General features: G+C 37.1%; 1 protein-coding gene across 1 annotated transcript; it reads right to left on the minus strand.

The window, feature by feature from the left end:
• Nucleotides 1-15,150: 15,150 nt before the first annotated feature.
• Nucleotides 15,151-16,089, minus strand: LOC122754879 (olfactory receptor 2T27-like). Its single transcript, XM_044003317.1, has one exon. It carries the CDS (start codon nt 16,087-16,089, stop codon nt 15,151-15,153), a length of 939 nt encoding a protein of 312 aa, XP_043859252.1.
• Nucleotides 16,090-17,703: the final 1,614 nt, after the last annotated feature.

A 17,703-nucleotide genomic window follows, 5' to 3' on the forward strand; every position in this document is an offset into this window, starting at 1 on the left:
ATTCTATTTTCTTATTCTTTTCTATTACCCTACCCCCTCCTCAAGAGTCTGTTTTGCTTCTGACCCCTGCTTCCCTTAATCTACTTTCTTTTTTATCCCCTCTTTTCTCTTAACCCCTTTCTGTCATACTTCCTTATTGAATAATATGAATATTATAGTCAAAATCCAGAATTCCCAATGCAAGGGGAAAAATACAAGCAGAGAGAAAGAAAGAATTGATATTCTAAAGGACCAGAATCAAGATTACAGAAGATTTAGCAATCACCACTTTAAAAAAAAAGGAAGGCTTGGAATATGATATTCTGGAATGCAAAAGATCTAGGATTATGGCCAAGAATAACCTATCCAACAAAACTAACTATAATTCTATTGGGAGGGAAGAGCATGAATGGGGAATGGATATTTAATGGGAAAAAGGTTTTTAAGCATTCCTTTTTGTTTGTTTCTTTTGCTTTGTTTTTTTCTTTATTTAGAATTTTATTTTTCCCAAATTACATGTAAAAACAAATTTTAAGTAGGCAGTTAGGTGGTGTAGTGACCCTGGATTAAAGAGGACCTGAGTTCAAATCCAGCCTCAGTCACTTGACACTTACTAGCTGTGTGACCCTGGGCAAGTCACTTAACCCTCATTGCCCCACCAAAAAAAAAAATAGAAGAAGAAGAAGTGGAGAGATTGGAATACATTATTTAAGAAGGCAAAATACTTAGACTTACAAGCAAGAAGAATTTAGCCAACAAAACTGAATATATTGCTAGGGAAAAATGAACATTTAATAAAACATACAACTTCGAAGTATTTCTGAAGCATGTAGAAACTTTTCAGTTCAGATACTCTTCCACTGTGTCTGCAAGCTCTGGTGTGCCCGAGCCCCTCACCAACCTGGGCTGCCACTCAAGACTGCAACCTGGATTCTAGCTTGGGCAAAAGAATGGAGTCTCACCTCAATGCCAGCATAGACCCCTGTAATCGTTCCCTGGCCAAATGATCGACCCCCTCACTGTCTACGGGCTGAGTTCCAGAGTGGCCTGCCTGGGGCTGGATCTGCATGGCATGGCCGCAGGGCTGTGCTCCACTCTCATCCTGGCACAATAGATCTTTCCCACTAACCTTCTGAGCTATCTTAGGCTGGAAAGTGATCTCAACCCATCCTTCTGTGGGTTCTGCTGCTCTTGGAATTGTGTTATGGCATTATTTGGAGGAATTTGGCAGAGTTTGGGAGGAGAGCTCTGAGAAGTCACTGCCTTTTCTCCACCATCTTGGCTCCATCCTCAGAAGCCACTCTTCAAGCATTCCTGATGAAGAGACTAGAGCTGAATGGAAAATTTGAGATTCAAAGATTCAAGAGAAGCATTAAGAAGCCATGTCAAAGTTTCTATGTAGCTTTGACATTTTCATCAGTAATGCTTCAAAGTCATCTATTTAATTAAAGGTGTATTTTTTTCACACTGTAGGATTATGACTAGTTTTGTTGGTTATTGTTGGCTGTAAGTTGAGATCTTTCACCTTTTGAAATTTCAGTGTTCTAAGTACACCTTTAGAGTGGTTACTAAATCTTGTGTGATCCTGATTGTGGCTCCTTGATATTTACTGTTTTTCTTTTTGGCTGTTTGTGGTATTTTTTTGTTTACTTGTTGGTTGTGGATTTTTGTTATAATATTTTGAGGAGTTTTCATTTGGGGATTCCTTTTAGGAGGTGTAACGATTGGAATGACACCACCTGCTGGAGACTTACTGTAGGAAAGCTGCACCATGAGGAGAAGGCATCTGAGCAAGCCATGCGGTCAGGTCCTTGGCGTCAGGAAGTGATGTTTGCTTGTAGGTACTGTCTATCAAAACTACCAGCCAATCAACTTGAGGACACTCCCATTTCTGGGAGGAGAACATGAAGTAGGAAGTGGACGCTGGTGGAGGGGTTCTTGCTCTTTTGGTTCCTGACCTCGCCATGGTGGGTTGGATGATGGGGTCTCTTAGAAATAGTTAGATTTTTACCTTTCTCTCTGATCCTAATGCTCTTTAATAAATACTTAAGGGGCAGCTAGGTGGACACTTACTAGCTGTGTGACCCTGGGCAAGTCACTTAACCCTCATTGCCCTGCAAAAAATTAAATATATAAATAAATACTTAAACACTTAAATACTTTTGCTAAAGCATATAATTTATTGGTGGCCACTCATTAGATATTTTAGACAGTATAGCTAGATTTTAGCCCCTTACAGATGGCTGACCATGAAGAGGAAAGCGGAATCTCCATCTTCTGATCTTCTGGTTGGGTAAGACATTTCCCCTACCCTGTCCCTTTAAACTTTAAAGTACCGGTTGTTTTCTATTTAAATTTTCAAATGGGTTTTTTCAACTCCCTAAGTACCCTATTTCTGATTTTAGTCTGTTTAACCAGACAAATGGGAGATAAGATCATGTTAATGCTTTGTTTTTGTGGATTTTCTATTTTTCTTTTTCTTTTTGTTAGAAGAGCGAGCAAGATGCTCACACAAGGGAATATAAATATCCCCCCCTTTCCCAACCATGCCTTTTCAGAGAAACCTCTGACTCCTGCATTTTTTTCAAATTCTAATGCTAATAGTTTCTCTTCTTTGGCATGCCTGGAGGCAATGCCCCAACCGCATCTAGAAGCAGTTCGGGGAGGGGAAATCAGGCCTAAGTTTGAAACCAAGCCTGTGCACCACGTGGGAGAGGTGGTCCCCGACCCTCCTCTCGGGACCCCACCTCCTCCCCCTCCTCTGGCGCCACCTCCTACTCCTCCCATGGCTAAGCTCCTTGATTCTCCTGCCTGGGAAGTCCAGAGATCTAAGCCACCCTCCTCAGGTCCTGATCTTGTGCATGCATGACTTTCTCTACCTACATTTGCAGCTTCTACTCAGTTACCAGAGCAGTCAGGCTCAGCCCTTCCCCAGCCTAGCTGTAATTCTGACTTGACCTGCTGTGGCTCTCCCAAACCAACCTTAGAAAACCCTTTAAATTCCAGATATGCTCGTTTTGTTCATAATTTTGTTAATCTGCTTTTGTCTTTAATTAGTAAACTTATAGGGGGGTGGAGCCAAGATGGCGGAGAGTAGCCAGCAAATTGTGTGAGCTCTCCTTCTGTTCCCTCAAAAAGAACATTAAATCAAGCCTCTAAATGGATTCTGAAACTACAGAACCTGCAAAGAGACAGAGAGACACAGTCTTCAAACCAGAGATAATTTAGAAGACTTCAGGAAAGGTTGGTCTCACTTGGGCAAAAAGGAGGCTCAGCTCACTGCAGCGCAGCATGCAGGAAAGGGTGGGGCAAGTCCGTAGGAAGCTGTGGGACACAGCTGAGCAACTGAGGCGCTTGGATCCTGGCACAACAAGCCGGTGGCACAGCAGAACAGTGGCGAAACCCACCTGCACCAGCTGAGAGGGCAGGTTGTCAGCTGGAGGGATACCCACAAGACAGGCACCAGAAGGCCTACTGATCCCAGCACACTTGGACAGGAAGCCCAGGGCCATGTCCACTGATTCTAGCACGCTCTAACAGGAAGTCCAGGGCAGTGACACAGCCCCTATATCCCAGCACAAGAAGGTTGAAACAGGGACCCTGGTTCCCCAGAGGAGACCTCAACTTTAAAAAAATAAAAAATAAAATAAGCTGCATTGTGAGTAAAAAACAAAAAAGAACTCTCACCATTGAGAGTTTCTGTGTTGACAGGGAAGAGGCAAACACAAATTCAGATGAGGACAATACTCCCAAATTGCCTACATGTGAAGACTCAGGAGGGGAGATGAATTGGTCTCAAGAACAAAAAGCCTTCTGGGAGGAGCTCAAAAAGGATTTTAAAAATCAATTGAGGGGACAGCTAGATGGCACAGTGGATGGAGCACCGGCCCTGGAGTCAGGAGTACCTGAGTTCAAATCCAGCCTCAGACACTTAACACTTACTAGCTGTGTGACCCTGGGCAAAACACTTAACCCCAATTGCCTCACTAAAAAAAGAAAACAAAATCAGTTGAGAAAAATGAAAGCAACATAAGAAAATTATGAAAAAGGAATCAGCAGCTTAGAAAAGGAAAGACAAAGATTGATTGAAGAAAACAATTCCTTAAAAAATTCATCTGGCCAAATGGAAAAAAAAAGGTGCATAATCTTACTGAAGAAAAAAATGCCTTAAAAAATTCATTTGGGGGGGTGGCTAGGTGGTGCAGTGGATAAAGCACCAACCCTGGATTCAGGAGTACCTGAGTTCAAGTCCGGTCTCAGACATTTGACACTTACTAGCTGTGTGACCCTGGGCAAGACACTTAACCCCCATTGTCCCACCAAAAAAAAAAAAATCATTTGGTCAAATGGAAAAAAAAAAAAGGTATATAATCTCATTGAAGAAAACAATGCCTTAAAAATTAAAATTGGACAGTTGGAAGAGAAGGAATCCATGAGACACCAGGAATCAGTCAAGCAGATTCAAAAGAATGAAAAAATAGAAGAAAATGTGAAATACCTCATGGGAAAGACAACTGCTCTGGAAAACAGATCCAGGAGAGACAATTTGAGAATCATTGGGCTGCCTGAAAGCCATGATCAGAAAAGGAGTCTAGACACCATATTCCAGGAAATTATCAAGGAGAACTGCCCTAATATTATAGAATCAGAGGACAAAATCATCATTGAAAGAATCCACTGATCACCTCCTGAAAGAGGCCCCAAAAGGAAAACTCCAAGGAATATTGTAGCCAAATTCCAGAATTATCAGGTGAAGGAGAAAATACTCCAAGCAGCCAGAAAGAAGCAATTTAAATATCATGGAGCAATGGTCAGGATTGCTCAGGACCTAGCAGCTTCAACATTAAAGGATCGCAAAGCTTGGAATATGATATTCTGAAAGGCAAAGGAGCTTGGACTGCAGCCAAGAATCTATTACCCAGCAAAACTGAGCATTTTCTTTGAGGGGAAAAGATGGACATTCGATGACACTGGGGACTTTCAAGGTTTCCTGAAGAAAAGACCAAAACTTAATAGAAAATTCGATCTTAACATACAAGACTCAAGAGAAGCTTAAAAAGGTAAACAGGGGAAAAAAAAGTTACTAAATTAGGTTAAACTGTTTACATCCCTACACAGGAAGATAATACTTATAACTCTTGAGATTTGTAAATGTATTTGGACAGACAGAGGGATTATACACAGAGGGTATAAATATAAATTGTTTTTGATGTGATGACATAAAGGAAATTAAGGGGTTAAAAAAGGGAGCCTACAGGGAAAAGAGGAAAGGGGAGGTGGAATGGGGTGAATCACATCATATGAAGAGGTGGAAAAAAACCCTATTACAATAGAGGGAAAGAAGGGAGGGGTGAACAGTGTTTAGATTTGACTCAAAGAGGGAATATACATTTATTTGGATAAAGAAACTTAGCTTATTCTTTAGGGAAATAAAAGGGGAAGGGGAAGGGGGGGACTGATAGAAGGGAGGGCAAAAGCAAGGGAGAAAAGGGTAAAGAAAAGGGAGGGGGATGATAAAAAGGGAGGGCAGATTGGGGGAGGCAGGGGTAAGGAGCAAAACATCCATGAGGAGGAATAGAGTGAAAGAAGCAGGGAAGTACAAAGAGGTTAAATAGAATGGAGGGGAATAGACAGTAATAATAACTGTGAATGTGAATGGGATGAACTCTGCTATAAAATGGAAGTGAATTGCAGAGTGGATTATAAACCAGAATCCTACAATATGCTGTTTACAAGAAACACAGTTGAAGCAGAGAGATACACACAGAGTAAAGGTAAAAGGCTGGAGCAGAATATATTATGCTTCAGCTAAAGTAAAAAAAGCAGGGATAGCAATCCTTATCTCAGACAAAGCACAGGCAAAAATAGATCTCATTAAAAGAGAAAAGGAAGGAAACTACATCTTGCTAAAAGGCACTATAGATAATAAAGCAATATTAATATTAAATATGTATGTGCCAAGTGGTATAGCATCCAAATTCTTAGAGGAGAAGTTAAATGAGTTACAAGAAGAATTAGACAGTAATACTATACTAGTGGGGGATCTGAATCTTCCCCTCTCAGAATTAGATAAATCTAGCCACAAAGTAAATAAGAAAGAAGCGAAAGAGGTGAACAGAATACTAGAAAAGTTAGACATGATAGATGTCTGGAGAAAACTGAATGGGGATAGAAAGGAATATACCTTTTTCTCAGCAGTACATGGCATATTTTCAAAAATTGACCATGTATTGACCATGCACAAAAACATCATAGTCAAATGTAGAAAAGCAGAAATAGTAAATGCATCCTTTTCAGATCATGATGCAATAAAAATTACATGCAATAAAGAACCATGGAAAGGTAGACTGAAAATCAATTGGAAACTAAATAATTTCATTCTAAAGAATGAATGGGTCAAACAACAAATCATAGAAACAATCAATAACTACATCCAAGAGAATGACAATAATGAGACAACATACCAAAATCTATGGGATGCAGCCAAAGCAGTGCTTAGGGGAAAATTTATAGCTCTAACTGCTTACATGAATAAAAAAAATAAAGAGGAGATCAATGAATTGGGCATGCAACTTAAAAAGCTAGAGAGAGAACAAATTAGAAATCCCTGATTAGATAATAAACTAGAAATCCTGAAAATTAAAGGAGAAATTAATAAAATTGAAAGCAAGAAAACTATAGAATTAATCAATAAAACTAAGAGCTGGTTATATGAAAAAACCAATAAAATAGATAAAATATTGGTTAATTTGATTTAAAAAAAAGAAAGAAAACCAAATTACCAGTATCAAAAATGAAAGGGGTGATGTTACCAACAATGAAGTGGAAATTAAATCAATAATTAGGAATTATTTTGCCCCACTGTATGCCAAGAAATTTGACAATCTAAATGAAATGGATGAATATTTGCAAAAATACAAACTACCCAGGTTAACTGAACAGGAAATAAAATCCTTAAATAAGCCCATAGTAGAAAATGAAATTGAACAAGCCATTAATAAAAAATCCCCAGGGCCAGATGGGTTTACAGGTGAATTTTACCAAACATTTAAAGAACAATTAATTCCAATATTATACAAATTATTTGGAAAAATAGGTGAAGGAGTTCTCCCAAATTAGTTTTATTACACAAGTATGGTGGTGATACCAAAACCAGGCAGAGCAAAAACAAAGAAAGAAAATTATAGACCAATTTCCCTAATGAATATTGATGCTAAAATCTTAAACAAGATATTAGCAAGGAGATTACATCAAGTGATCACCAGGATAATACACTATGACCAGGTGGGATTTATACCAGGAATGCAGGGCTGGTTCAACATTAGGAAAACTATCAACATAATCAACTACATCAATAAGAAAACCAACCAAAATCATATGATTATCTCAATAGATGCAGAGAAAGCTTTTGACAAAATACAGCACCCATTCCTAATAAAAACACTAGAGAGCTTAGGAATAGGTTGAGCTTTCCTTAAAATAGTAAACAGTAGTGGATAAAGCACCGGCCCTGGATTCAGGAGTACCTGAGTTCAAATCCGGCCTGAGACACTTGACACTTACTAGCTGTGTGACCCTGGGCAAGTCACTTAACCCCCATTGCCCCGCAAAAAAAAAAATATAGTAAACAGTATCTACCTAAAACCATCCACAAGCATTATATGTAATGGAGATAAGTTAGAGGCCTTCCCAATAAGATCAGGGGTGAAACAGGGATGTCCATTATCACCTCTATTATTCAATATTGTAATAGAAATGTTAGCATTAGCAATCAGATAAGAAAAAAGAATTAAAGGAATCAGAATAGGCAAGGAGGAAACAAAACTATCACTCTTTGCAGATGATATGATGGTATACTTAGAGAATCCTAGAGAATCAACTCAAAAATTACTTGAAACAATTAACAACTTTAGCAAGTAGCAGGATATAAAATTAATCCACATAAATCATCAGCATTTCTATACATGACCAACAAAGTCCAGCAGCAAGAGATAGAAAGAGAAATTCCATTTAAAGTAATGTAGATAATATAAAATACTTAGGAGTCTACTTGCCAAGACAAACCCAGGAACTCTATGAACACAATTACCAAACACTTCACACAAATCAAATCAGATCTAAATAATTGGAAAGATATCAATTACTCATGGATAGGCAGAGCTAATATAGTAAAAATGACAATTCTGCCTAAATTATTTACCTATTCAGCGCCATACCAATCAGACTACCTAAAAATTATTTTATAGAGCTAGAAAAAAATAATAACGAAATTCATATGGAAAAACAAAAAGTCAAGAATATCAAGGGAAATAATGAAAAAAAAAATGCACAGGAAGGTGGATTAGCTGTACCAAATCTGGAGCTTTGCTATAAAGTGGCAGTCATCAAAACTATCTGGTACTGGCTAAGAAATAGAATGGAAGATCAATGGAATAGGTTAGGCACAGGAGACACAGTAGCAAATGATAATGATAATGCAGTGTTTGATAAACCCAAAGACTCCAGCTTCTTGGATAGGAATTCAGTATTTGACAAAAACTGCTGGGAAAACTGGCATATAGTATGGCAGAAATTAGGCATAGACCAACATCTTACACCTTATACTAAAATAAGGTCAAAATGGGTACATGATTTAGACATAAGAGGTGATATCATAGGTAAATTAGGAGAGGAAGGAATAGTCTATCTTTTAGATCTTTGGAAAGGAGAACAGTTTATGGCCAAACAAGAGATAGAGAATATTATTAAATGCAAAATGGATGATTTTGATTACATTAAATTAAAAAGGTTTTGTACAAACAGAAGCAACGCATCCAAAATTAGAAGGGATGCAGAAAGCTGGGAAACAATTTTTACGGCCAGTACTTCTGATAAAGGTCTCATTTCTAAAATATATAGGGAACTAAATCAAATTTATATGAATCCAAGTCATTCCTCAATTGAGAAATGGTCAAAGGATATGAACAGGTAGTTTTCTGATGAAGAAACCAAAGCTATCTATTTGCATATGAAAAAATGCTCTAAATCTCTAATGATTAGAGAGATGCAAATTAAAACAACTCTGAGATGCCACCTGACACTTATCAGATTAAAGAAGACAAACAAGCTGAATAAAAATGACAATCATCATCATATTTCAAGAAGACATATTTTGCAGAAATGTATAAGTAAACAGTATTGGGGATTTTAGATATTGGAATTAAAAGTGTTCTAAATTCACCCAGAGAAATAATGTCAGTTCAGAGTTTATATAAGATTCCTATGCTATTACATCTACATTTTTTTTTGGTGAGGTAATGAGGATTAGGTGACTTGCCCAGGGTCACACAGCTAGTAAGTGTTAAGTGTCTGAAGCCAGATTTGAACTCAGGTCCTCCTGAATCCAGGGCCAGTGTTCTATCCACTGCACCACCTAGCTGCCCCTACATCTACATTTTGAAATTAACAGTATGGGTTTATTTTCATGCTTTTGAGATTGTGTTTTATACTTAGCTTAAAAAAGGGAGAATATTTGTAAAAGCTTTTTATAGTCATGTGATCAAGTTTATATTTTGTAATACTTATTAATATTAAGTTCATATAATTTAGATTTCCCTAGTTTGAATTTCACTTTCTTTTATTCTTCCATGTGTATTTTCTTCTATTCATTCTTCTATCTAATTTTGAAACAATGCAAGATGGTTTTGATTTCATAATACAATGTTAATTCTGGGAGTTTTGTGCTCCCATATTCTGAGTTGTTTTTGTTATTTTTTCCTCTCAACTGATTATTTGATCGAACTCTATAAAGCATTTCCCTGGCAAATTGGTTGACATGGCAAGTGTAAATCAATTCTAGAAGTATTATTTCTGATAAGCATATTAAAAAAAGAGAGGGCAACATTTGTAAAAGTTTTCTTTTTTAAAAAAAGTTTTCTTTAAGATTGTGTTGTGTTTTAATTTGTATTTAAATATGTCCTGATTTTTCACAAAAGTAATTGTATACTTAGTAAAAAAAGGGGGGGTATTATTTGAAATTATTGCATAATTGTATATTGTATAATGTATAATGTATTCACATTTTTTGCGATCATTATTATCCTCAATTTTTAAATTCATATGAGACTTGGATTATGGGAACTTATCATTTAAGACATTAATTGCCTTCATTCTGAGTTATCAGATGTGATTTGGCCAGGATGCCATCTTATCATAAGAGGAATACATGCAAGAGTAGACATTGAACTGTCACATGAGGGGAGACATGCATGAAGTCAAGGTATGGCTGAGGGAATGGCTTTTGACAAACATTGAGATTGGTTTCTCTTGGTTTAATTTTTCCCTACAAAATTGTACAGATGGCTGGAAGTTTTCATCCCACCTATCTCATTCTACACCTGGCCTCTCCTATATGTCTGATGCCATGGACATCTCAATCCCATGCATCTGATTAAGTCTGACTCAGTTTCCTCCAAAATGTTCGGTGGCATGGACGTATATTCCATCTAACTATTTTAAGCCTGGCATATTGCATGGGCAGTATATATTGCTCAAGTGTGGGAATGCTCATATCCCATCATTTCTCTGTTCTTTTATGGTAATCTCCATAATTATCTCAGGTGTCATGATAAATGCAGTGTTGGATTTGGCCTTGACATCTGTTACCAATTATATTAGGTTCTTTAATTTCTCATAATGGCATGAGGATAATTAGGCAGATGATGCAAGAAGTGATGAAACAAAGATAAAAATTATTTAAAAAAATTAATATGGCAGCAATTGTCTTCTCAATTTACCTTCCACAAGGGGGGATGGTAGTAATATTAAGTTTTAGGGAATGTTTCAATTTTTGTTTTCAACAAAAAATACATTTTGTCTTATTTTTTCAGACTCTTAATTTTGTTTTAATATTTCTAGATATTTCATGCATTAATTAGCTTCCACTTGGCCAATTATAACTTTTAAGGATCTGGTTTTTTCAGTAACACTTTGTATCTCTTTTTTTTTTTACAAAATTAAAAAAATTGTTTTAAATTTAAAAATTCTTTACAAATTATGTTTTCATAATTTTCTTGCATCACTTTAATCTCTTTTTCATTCATCTGCTGCTCTTATTTTTTTTTTTTTAGTGAGGCAATTGGGGTTAAGTGACTTGCTCAGGGTCACACAGCTAGTAAGTGTTAAGTGTCTGAGGCCAGATTTGAACTCAGGTACTCCTGACTCCAGGGCTGGTGCTCTATCCACTGTGCCACCTAGCTGCCCCTGCTCTTATTTTAAAAAAAATTTTTTTAGCTATTTTAAAACATCTCTAACTTTTCTAATAATTCTTTTTGGGCTTGTATTAAATATGCATTTTTCTTTGAGGCTTTGCTCATAGAACCTCTTCCTCTGGAATTGTCTTGAACTTTTCTGTCACTTTAATTATTACTTAATATTAGGCCTGGACCCTGTGCAACTCTGGGGGGATATCTGGACTGTGTTTTTGTCCTGATTGTTCCTTCTGCTTATTTCCTAAGATATTGAGTATTTTGTTATACTAGAACCTCAAGAACAGCTCAAGCTGGGAACCTGCAAATTTTTATCATTTCTAGATTGATGTGATTTTTGTCAAAGACTGCTGATTACCATTCTGATATGTACTCTGAAAGTTCCTGACTTCCACATGGGGAAAAAAAAGATCAGAATTATTCTGTTTGGACCCAGAGAAGCACTAAGTAGAAACTGCAAAGAGTTAAAGTTAAAATTGATATAAGGAAGAACTTCCTGACTGAGGTGCACTCTCAGAAGAGGATAACAACCTCAGGGCCCCTACATCCAAAGCTTCCAAGAAAAATATGAATTGGTCTCAGGCCATGGAAATGCTCAAGAGGGACTTTGAAGAGAAAATAGGAGAGATAGAAGGAAGATTTAGAGAGCTGGAGGAAAGAATGGAAAGAGAAATGAGAGCAATGCAGGAGAGTCATGAGGAAGAACTTCCTTATAATTAGGACTTTACAAAAGAAGATTCAAGAAGGAGTAGAGCCACAATGGAGGAGAAACAGGAAGAAGTATAGCTTAATTCCCCACCACCACAATTCCCCACAAAAATCTAGAAAGCACACCAGACCAAATCCTGATCAGGAAATCCAAGAAAAAAAAATCATAATAATTTTTCCAGATAAAGTTAGAGAGTCTGTAGACTCTGGGGATGGGGTCTGAACAGGAGTACACTTGTGCATAGAGCAGTATAATGTCCATGATCGAAAGAGGACGAAGGCTACGTATGAAGGCAGGAAGAGATCCCAGGAATTCAGGGTGTAGCAGTGAAAATTGTCTCACAGTTCTTTGTTCACTACTCAGTAACCTAGTGTTTGATAATCAACCAATCAACCAATATTAATAACATACTGTGATCCAGGTACTGTCAAAGATTCCATCTATTAAGGCAAAAACTCACTATTTGACAAAAGTTTATGGGAAAACTAGAAAACAGTTTGTCAGTCTGTCATGTACCAAATGGGTACATGATTTAGACATAAAGGGTAACATCATAAGTAGATTAGAGGAACATTAAAAAAAATTACTTGTCAGATCTATGGATAAGTTCATGACCAAATAAGAACTAGAGAGGTTCATAGAAGTTAAAATGGACAGTTTAATTATGTAAAATTGAAAAGTTTTTACATAAACAAATCCAATGTAATGAAAATTAGAAGAGAAGCAGGGGGCAGCTAGGTGGTACAGTGGATAGAGCACCGGCCCTGGATTCAGGAGGACCTGAGTTCAAATCAGGCCTCAGAAACTTAACATTTACTAGCTGTGTGACCCTGGGCAAGTCACTCAACCCCAATTGCCTCACCAAAAAAAAAAGAAGAGAAGAGAAGCAGGAAATTGGGAAGAAATCTTTGAATCAAGTATATCTGATAAAGATCTCATTTCTCAAATATATAGAAAACTGAGTTAAATTTACAAGAATATGAACCATTCTTTTTGCTTGTTTTGGGTTTTTTTTCTTTTTTTTTTTTGTGGGGCAATGAGGGTTAAGTGACTTGCCCAGGGTCACACAACTAATAAGTGCCAAGTGTCTGAGCCTGTATTTGAACTCGGGTCCTCCTGAATCCAAGGCCAGTGCTTTATCCACTGCACCACGTAGTTGCCCCTTAAACCATTCTTTAATTGATAAATTGTCATTTTCAGAGGAAGAAATCTAAGCTATCAATAGTAATATGAAATAAAATTCTCTAAATCACTATTGATTAGAGAAAGGCAAATTAAAATGACTCTGAAGTATCACTTCACACACATCAGATAAATTTAAAAAGTTTAGATATCATGGGAATCAATTAAAAGGAAAAAAAAAGAAGGTAGTCTAGCAGTACCAGATCTCAAACTATATTATAAAGTGGTAATTATCAAAACAATCTGGCACTGGCTAAGAAATAGAGAGGTGGATCAGTGGAACAGAATAGGTACAAATGTAAATGACTATAGTAATCTAGTATATGATAAACCCAAAGATCCAAGCTTTTGGAACAAAAACCCATTATTTGACAAAAACTGCTGGAAAAACTGGAAAACAGTATGGCAGAAACTAGGTATAGACCAACATCTCACACCATATACTAAGGTCAAGATGGGTACATGATTTACACATAAAGGATGATAACTGTTGGGGCAGCTAGGTGGTGCAGTGGATAGAGCACCGGCCCTGAAGTCAGGAGAACCTGAGTTCAAATCCGGCCTCAGACACTTGACACTAGCTGTGTGACCCTGGGAAACCCCAATTAACCCCAATTGCCTCACCAAAAAAAACCAAACAAAAACATGATAACCATAAGCACATCAAGAGAGTATGGAATCATTTCTCTCTCAGATTTATGGGCAGAGGAAGAATTTAGGAGCAAAGAAGAGAATAAAACAAAATTTAAAAATATATAATTTAATTATATAAAATTAAAATGCTTTTTTACAAACAAAGCTAATGTAACCAAGATTACAAAGGAAGCAGAAAACTGGGAAAGAATTTTTTAAACAAATATCTCTGATAAAGGCCTCATTTCTCAATTATATAGAGAACTGAGTCAAGTTTATAAAAATACAAGTCGTTCCCCAATTGATAAATGGTCAAAGGATATGAACAGACAAAGAAATCAAAGCTATGTATAATATGAAAAAATGCCCTGGATCACTATTGATCAGAGAAATGCAAATTAAAACAACTCTAAAGTATCACCTCACACCTATCAGAGTGACAAATATAACAAAAACAGAAAATATTGGGTGTTGGAGTGGATGTGGGAATGCTGGGACGCTTTGATGGAGTTGTGAAAAGATCTAACCATTCTGGAGAGCAATTTGGAACTATGCCCAAAGGGCTATAGAACTGTGCATATCCTTTGATCCAGCAATGCCATTGCTAGATTTATATCCCAAAGACATCCCCAAAAAGAGAAAAAGACCTATTTGTACAAAAATATTTATAGCAGCTCTTTTTGTAGTGGCTAAGAATTGGAAATCAAAGGAATGCCCATCACTTGGGTAATGGCTAAACAAGCTGTGGTATATGACGGTGATGGAATATTATTGCGCTATAAGAAATGACAAGCAAGATGATTTCAGAAAAGCCTGGAAAGACTTGTATGAACTGATGTATAGTGAAGTGAGCAGAATCAAGAGAACATTGTACACAGATACAGCAATACTGTTTGACGAAGAACTGTGAATGACTTAACTATTCTCAACAATACAAAGATCCAAGACAATACCAAAGGACTATTGATGAAACCTTCAAAGAAAGAACTGATATTGATGGAACACAGGCTGAAGCATGCTATTTTTTTTCACTTTCTTTCATTTTTTCTTTTATTCAAGTTTTCTTATATAAAATGACTAATATGGTAATGTTTTACACAATTGTACATATATAACCCATGTCTAATTGCTTGCTACCTCAGGAAGAGGGGAAGGAGGGGAAAAATTGGAACTCAAAAATATAAATAAAAATGTGTATTACTTAAAAAAACCAGTTTAATACAGTTAAGACAGTTAATACAGAAGAATATAATTCTCTAAGCTGAATCAATTTAACTCACATTAAGTAAACTTTCACCATGCTTGTCCTCTTTATACTCTCCAGCTTTACCTTTCTAAAATATGGTGTTCAGAATTACGATATGTGTGTCCATTTTTCATAACAAAAGGTTTTTTTGGTTTTTATTGTGAGGATGTACACTTCCCCAGCACTTTTTTCAGAGCTGCCACCACCTCCTTATTCCTCAGGCTATAGATAACAGGATTCAACATAGGAGTGAGGATGTTGCTAAAAACAGAAAGAGCCTGGTCCTGCTCTGGACTATGAGAAGAACTGAGGGTCATATAGATAAAGATATTTGGTCCAAAAAAGAGACTCACTACAGTTAGGTGGGAGGAGCAGGTGGCCAGGGTTTTCCTTCTCCCCTTGACAGAGTTCATCCGGAAGACAGTGAAGAAGATGGCAGTGTAAGAAGCTGTAATGAGACTAAAAGGCACAACAAGCAACACTATACTTGTGATCATCACCACCAATTCATAGACTGATGTGTCCTCACAAGAGAGCTTCAAGATAACTGGTACCTCACAAAAGAAATGGTGAATTTCCCGGGAACCACAGATGGGGAAATGCATGGGGTAGACTGTATGGACTAGGGAGCTTAGAGAACCTCCAACCCAACATCCAATTGCCATCTGAAGACAAACTCTGAAGTTCATGATTATGTGATAATGTAGTGGGTTGCAGACAGCCACATAACGATCATAGGCCATGAGTGTTAGAAGAAGACACTCAGACATCCCTAATGTCAAAAAGAAGAAGCTCTGGGTGCCACAGCCAATCCAAGAAATAGTTTTTATTCCAGAATAAAAGTTAGCTGCCATCTTAGGGACTATGGTCGAAGTTAAAGTCAAATCAATTAAGGACAACTGACTGAGGAGTATGTACATAGGAGTGTGGAGCCGAGAGTCCCTCCAGATTAAGATAATAAGGAATGCATTTCCTATAAAGGCAATTACATAGATCAGGAGGAGAATAGAAATTAAGATGCCAGAATGTCTAAACTCAGGGAAGAGTCCCAGGAGAATGAAATCTTCCACCAATGTCTTATTCTCTCCCCTCATCATTCCACCTGAAAAACACTTGAGTATAACAAGAGAATAAGCAGCCTAATGGTTATATATTTTTTGACAATTGATAAAACACTTATTATTTTCTTTAGTTGTCCAAACATTTCCATTTATTCCTTTAGTGTTATGTGTGTGTCCACACACATGTAGCAATCTCATCACAAAGGTTTCTCTACTTGTTTACTGATGGTTAGAAATTGTAGCATTTACAAGAATTTTCTAGATGCTGCTGAAATTATTGGTCAACTCAGCTAACTTAGTGGAAGAAAAAAAATGCCATAACATTGTTTGGATTCCTTTAGACATATATCAACGTACTTCTCTTATTTTTTATACTTGTCAAGTATCATGGAAGTGATTACAACTCAATTCAACAAATATTTTTAAGTACCTATAGTTGTATAGGGATTATACTCAGGCATTGGATAGCCACCATAAATCCTTCTCTGTAAATAGTTTACATTCATATGGAGCTTTAGATATGTTCTCTCTTTTGATACTCATCCTTCGAAGTGAATAGTAATCAAATGGATTTATGATCTCATAGATCCTTTCAAGGATGCAGATTATAACTTGTCCATGCTTAGCTGTGCTATTCTATTCTTTTCTCTATCCTCTCATAGGTTTATCACAAGGAATCCACTCAAGGTACTAGGTATTGGGGCAACTAATATTACTTTGTTTTAGGAAAGGAAGTTAAAGCTTAGAAAAATAAAAGTTAGGTCTAAAACTCAGGTTGTAAGACTTTATATTTCAGGATTGTCGCACCATGCTACTTCTACTCCAGAATATGCAATGATTCTCCTTTGCCTACTGAATTCAGACCCTTTCTCCTGGCATTAAAGGTCAACTCCACTACAAGAAACATATGTTCCAACTAAATGGGATGCTGCTCCCCAAACATGTATGATTTCCTTACTCAGGACCTTTGTTTATGCCATCTATACAACGATCTGGCACCTGGACTGGCTCCTCATTACCAGGGCACCTAATCTTCTAGGTCTACCTAGAACTAATGACTCAATCAAGCTCCCTTCTTTCCTTCCCAAGAGAGATTGATAACCCAAGCAACTTTTTAACAAATATGTTCTAGATTGTCTGATAATTAAGAAGGACCCAGGACTAGTCACACAGACTAGTCCCCTACCACCAGGTCAACTGACCTCCTAGACCAGCCTAGAAGAAGAGGAACAACTTCCTCTGATCCCCTTGAGGCAGCTGGTGGCACAGTGGATAGAGTTCTAGGTCTAGAGTCAGGAAGACCTCAGTTCAAATCTGGCCTCAGATACTAGCTATATGACCTGGGACAGATCACTTAACCCCTTTCTGCCTCAGTTCTCTCAACTGCAAAATGAAGATAATAATAACACCTGCCTTGCAGGGTGATTGTGAGAATTGGATGAAATGATATTTTTTAAAAAGTGCTCAAGCAGAGAACAGGCACTATATAAATGCTTATTCTCTTCCCCTCTAAACACAATAGCTTTCATTTCCTGCTGTTGCCATGTCCCCTAAATGTAAGTGGCAAAATCTTGCCAATCTTCATTTTATACTATTTCATTTGGTCATATCATTAGCTCCCATGGATGATTCTCAAATCTACCTATT

The sequence above is a fragment of the Dromiciops gliroides genome, chromosome 4 (genome assembly GCF_019393635.1).
Source record: "Dromiciops gliroides isolate mDroGli1 chromosome 4, mDroGli1.pri, whole genome shotgun sequence".
Taxonomy (NCBI): domain Eukaryota; kingdom Metazoa; phylum Chordata; class Mammalia; order Microbiotheria; family Microbiotheriidae; genus Dromiciops; species Dromiciops gliroides.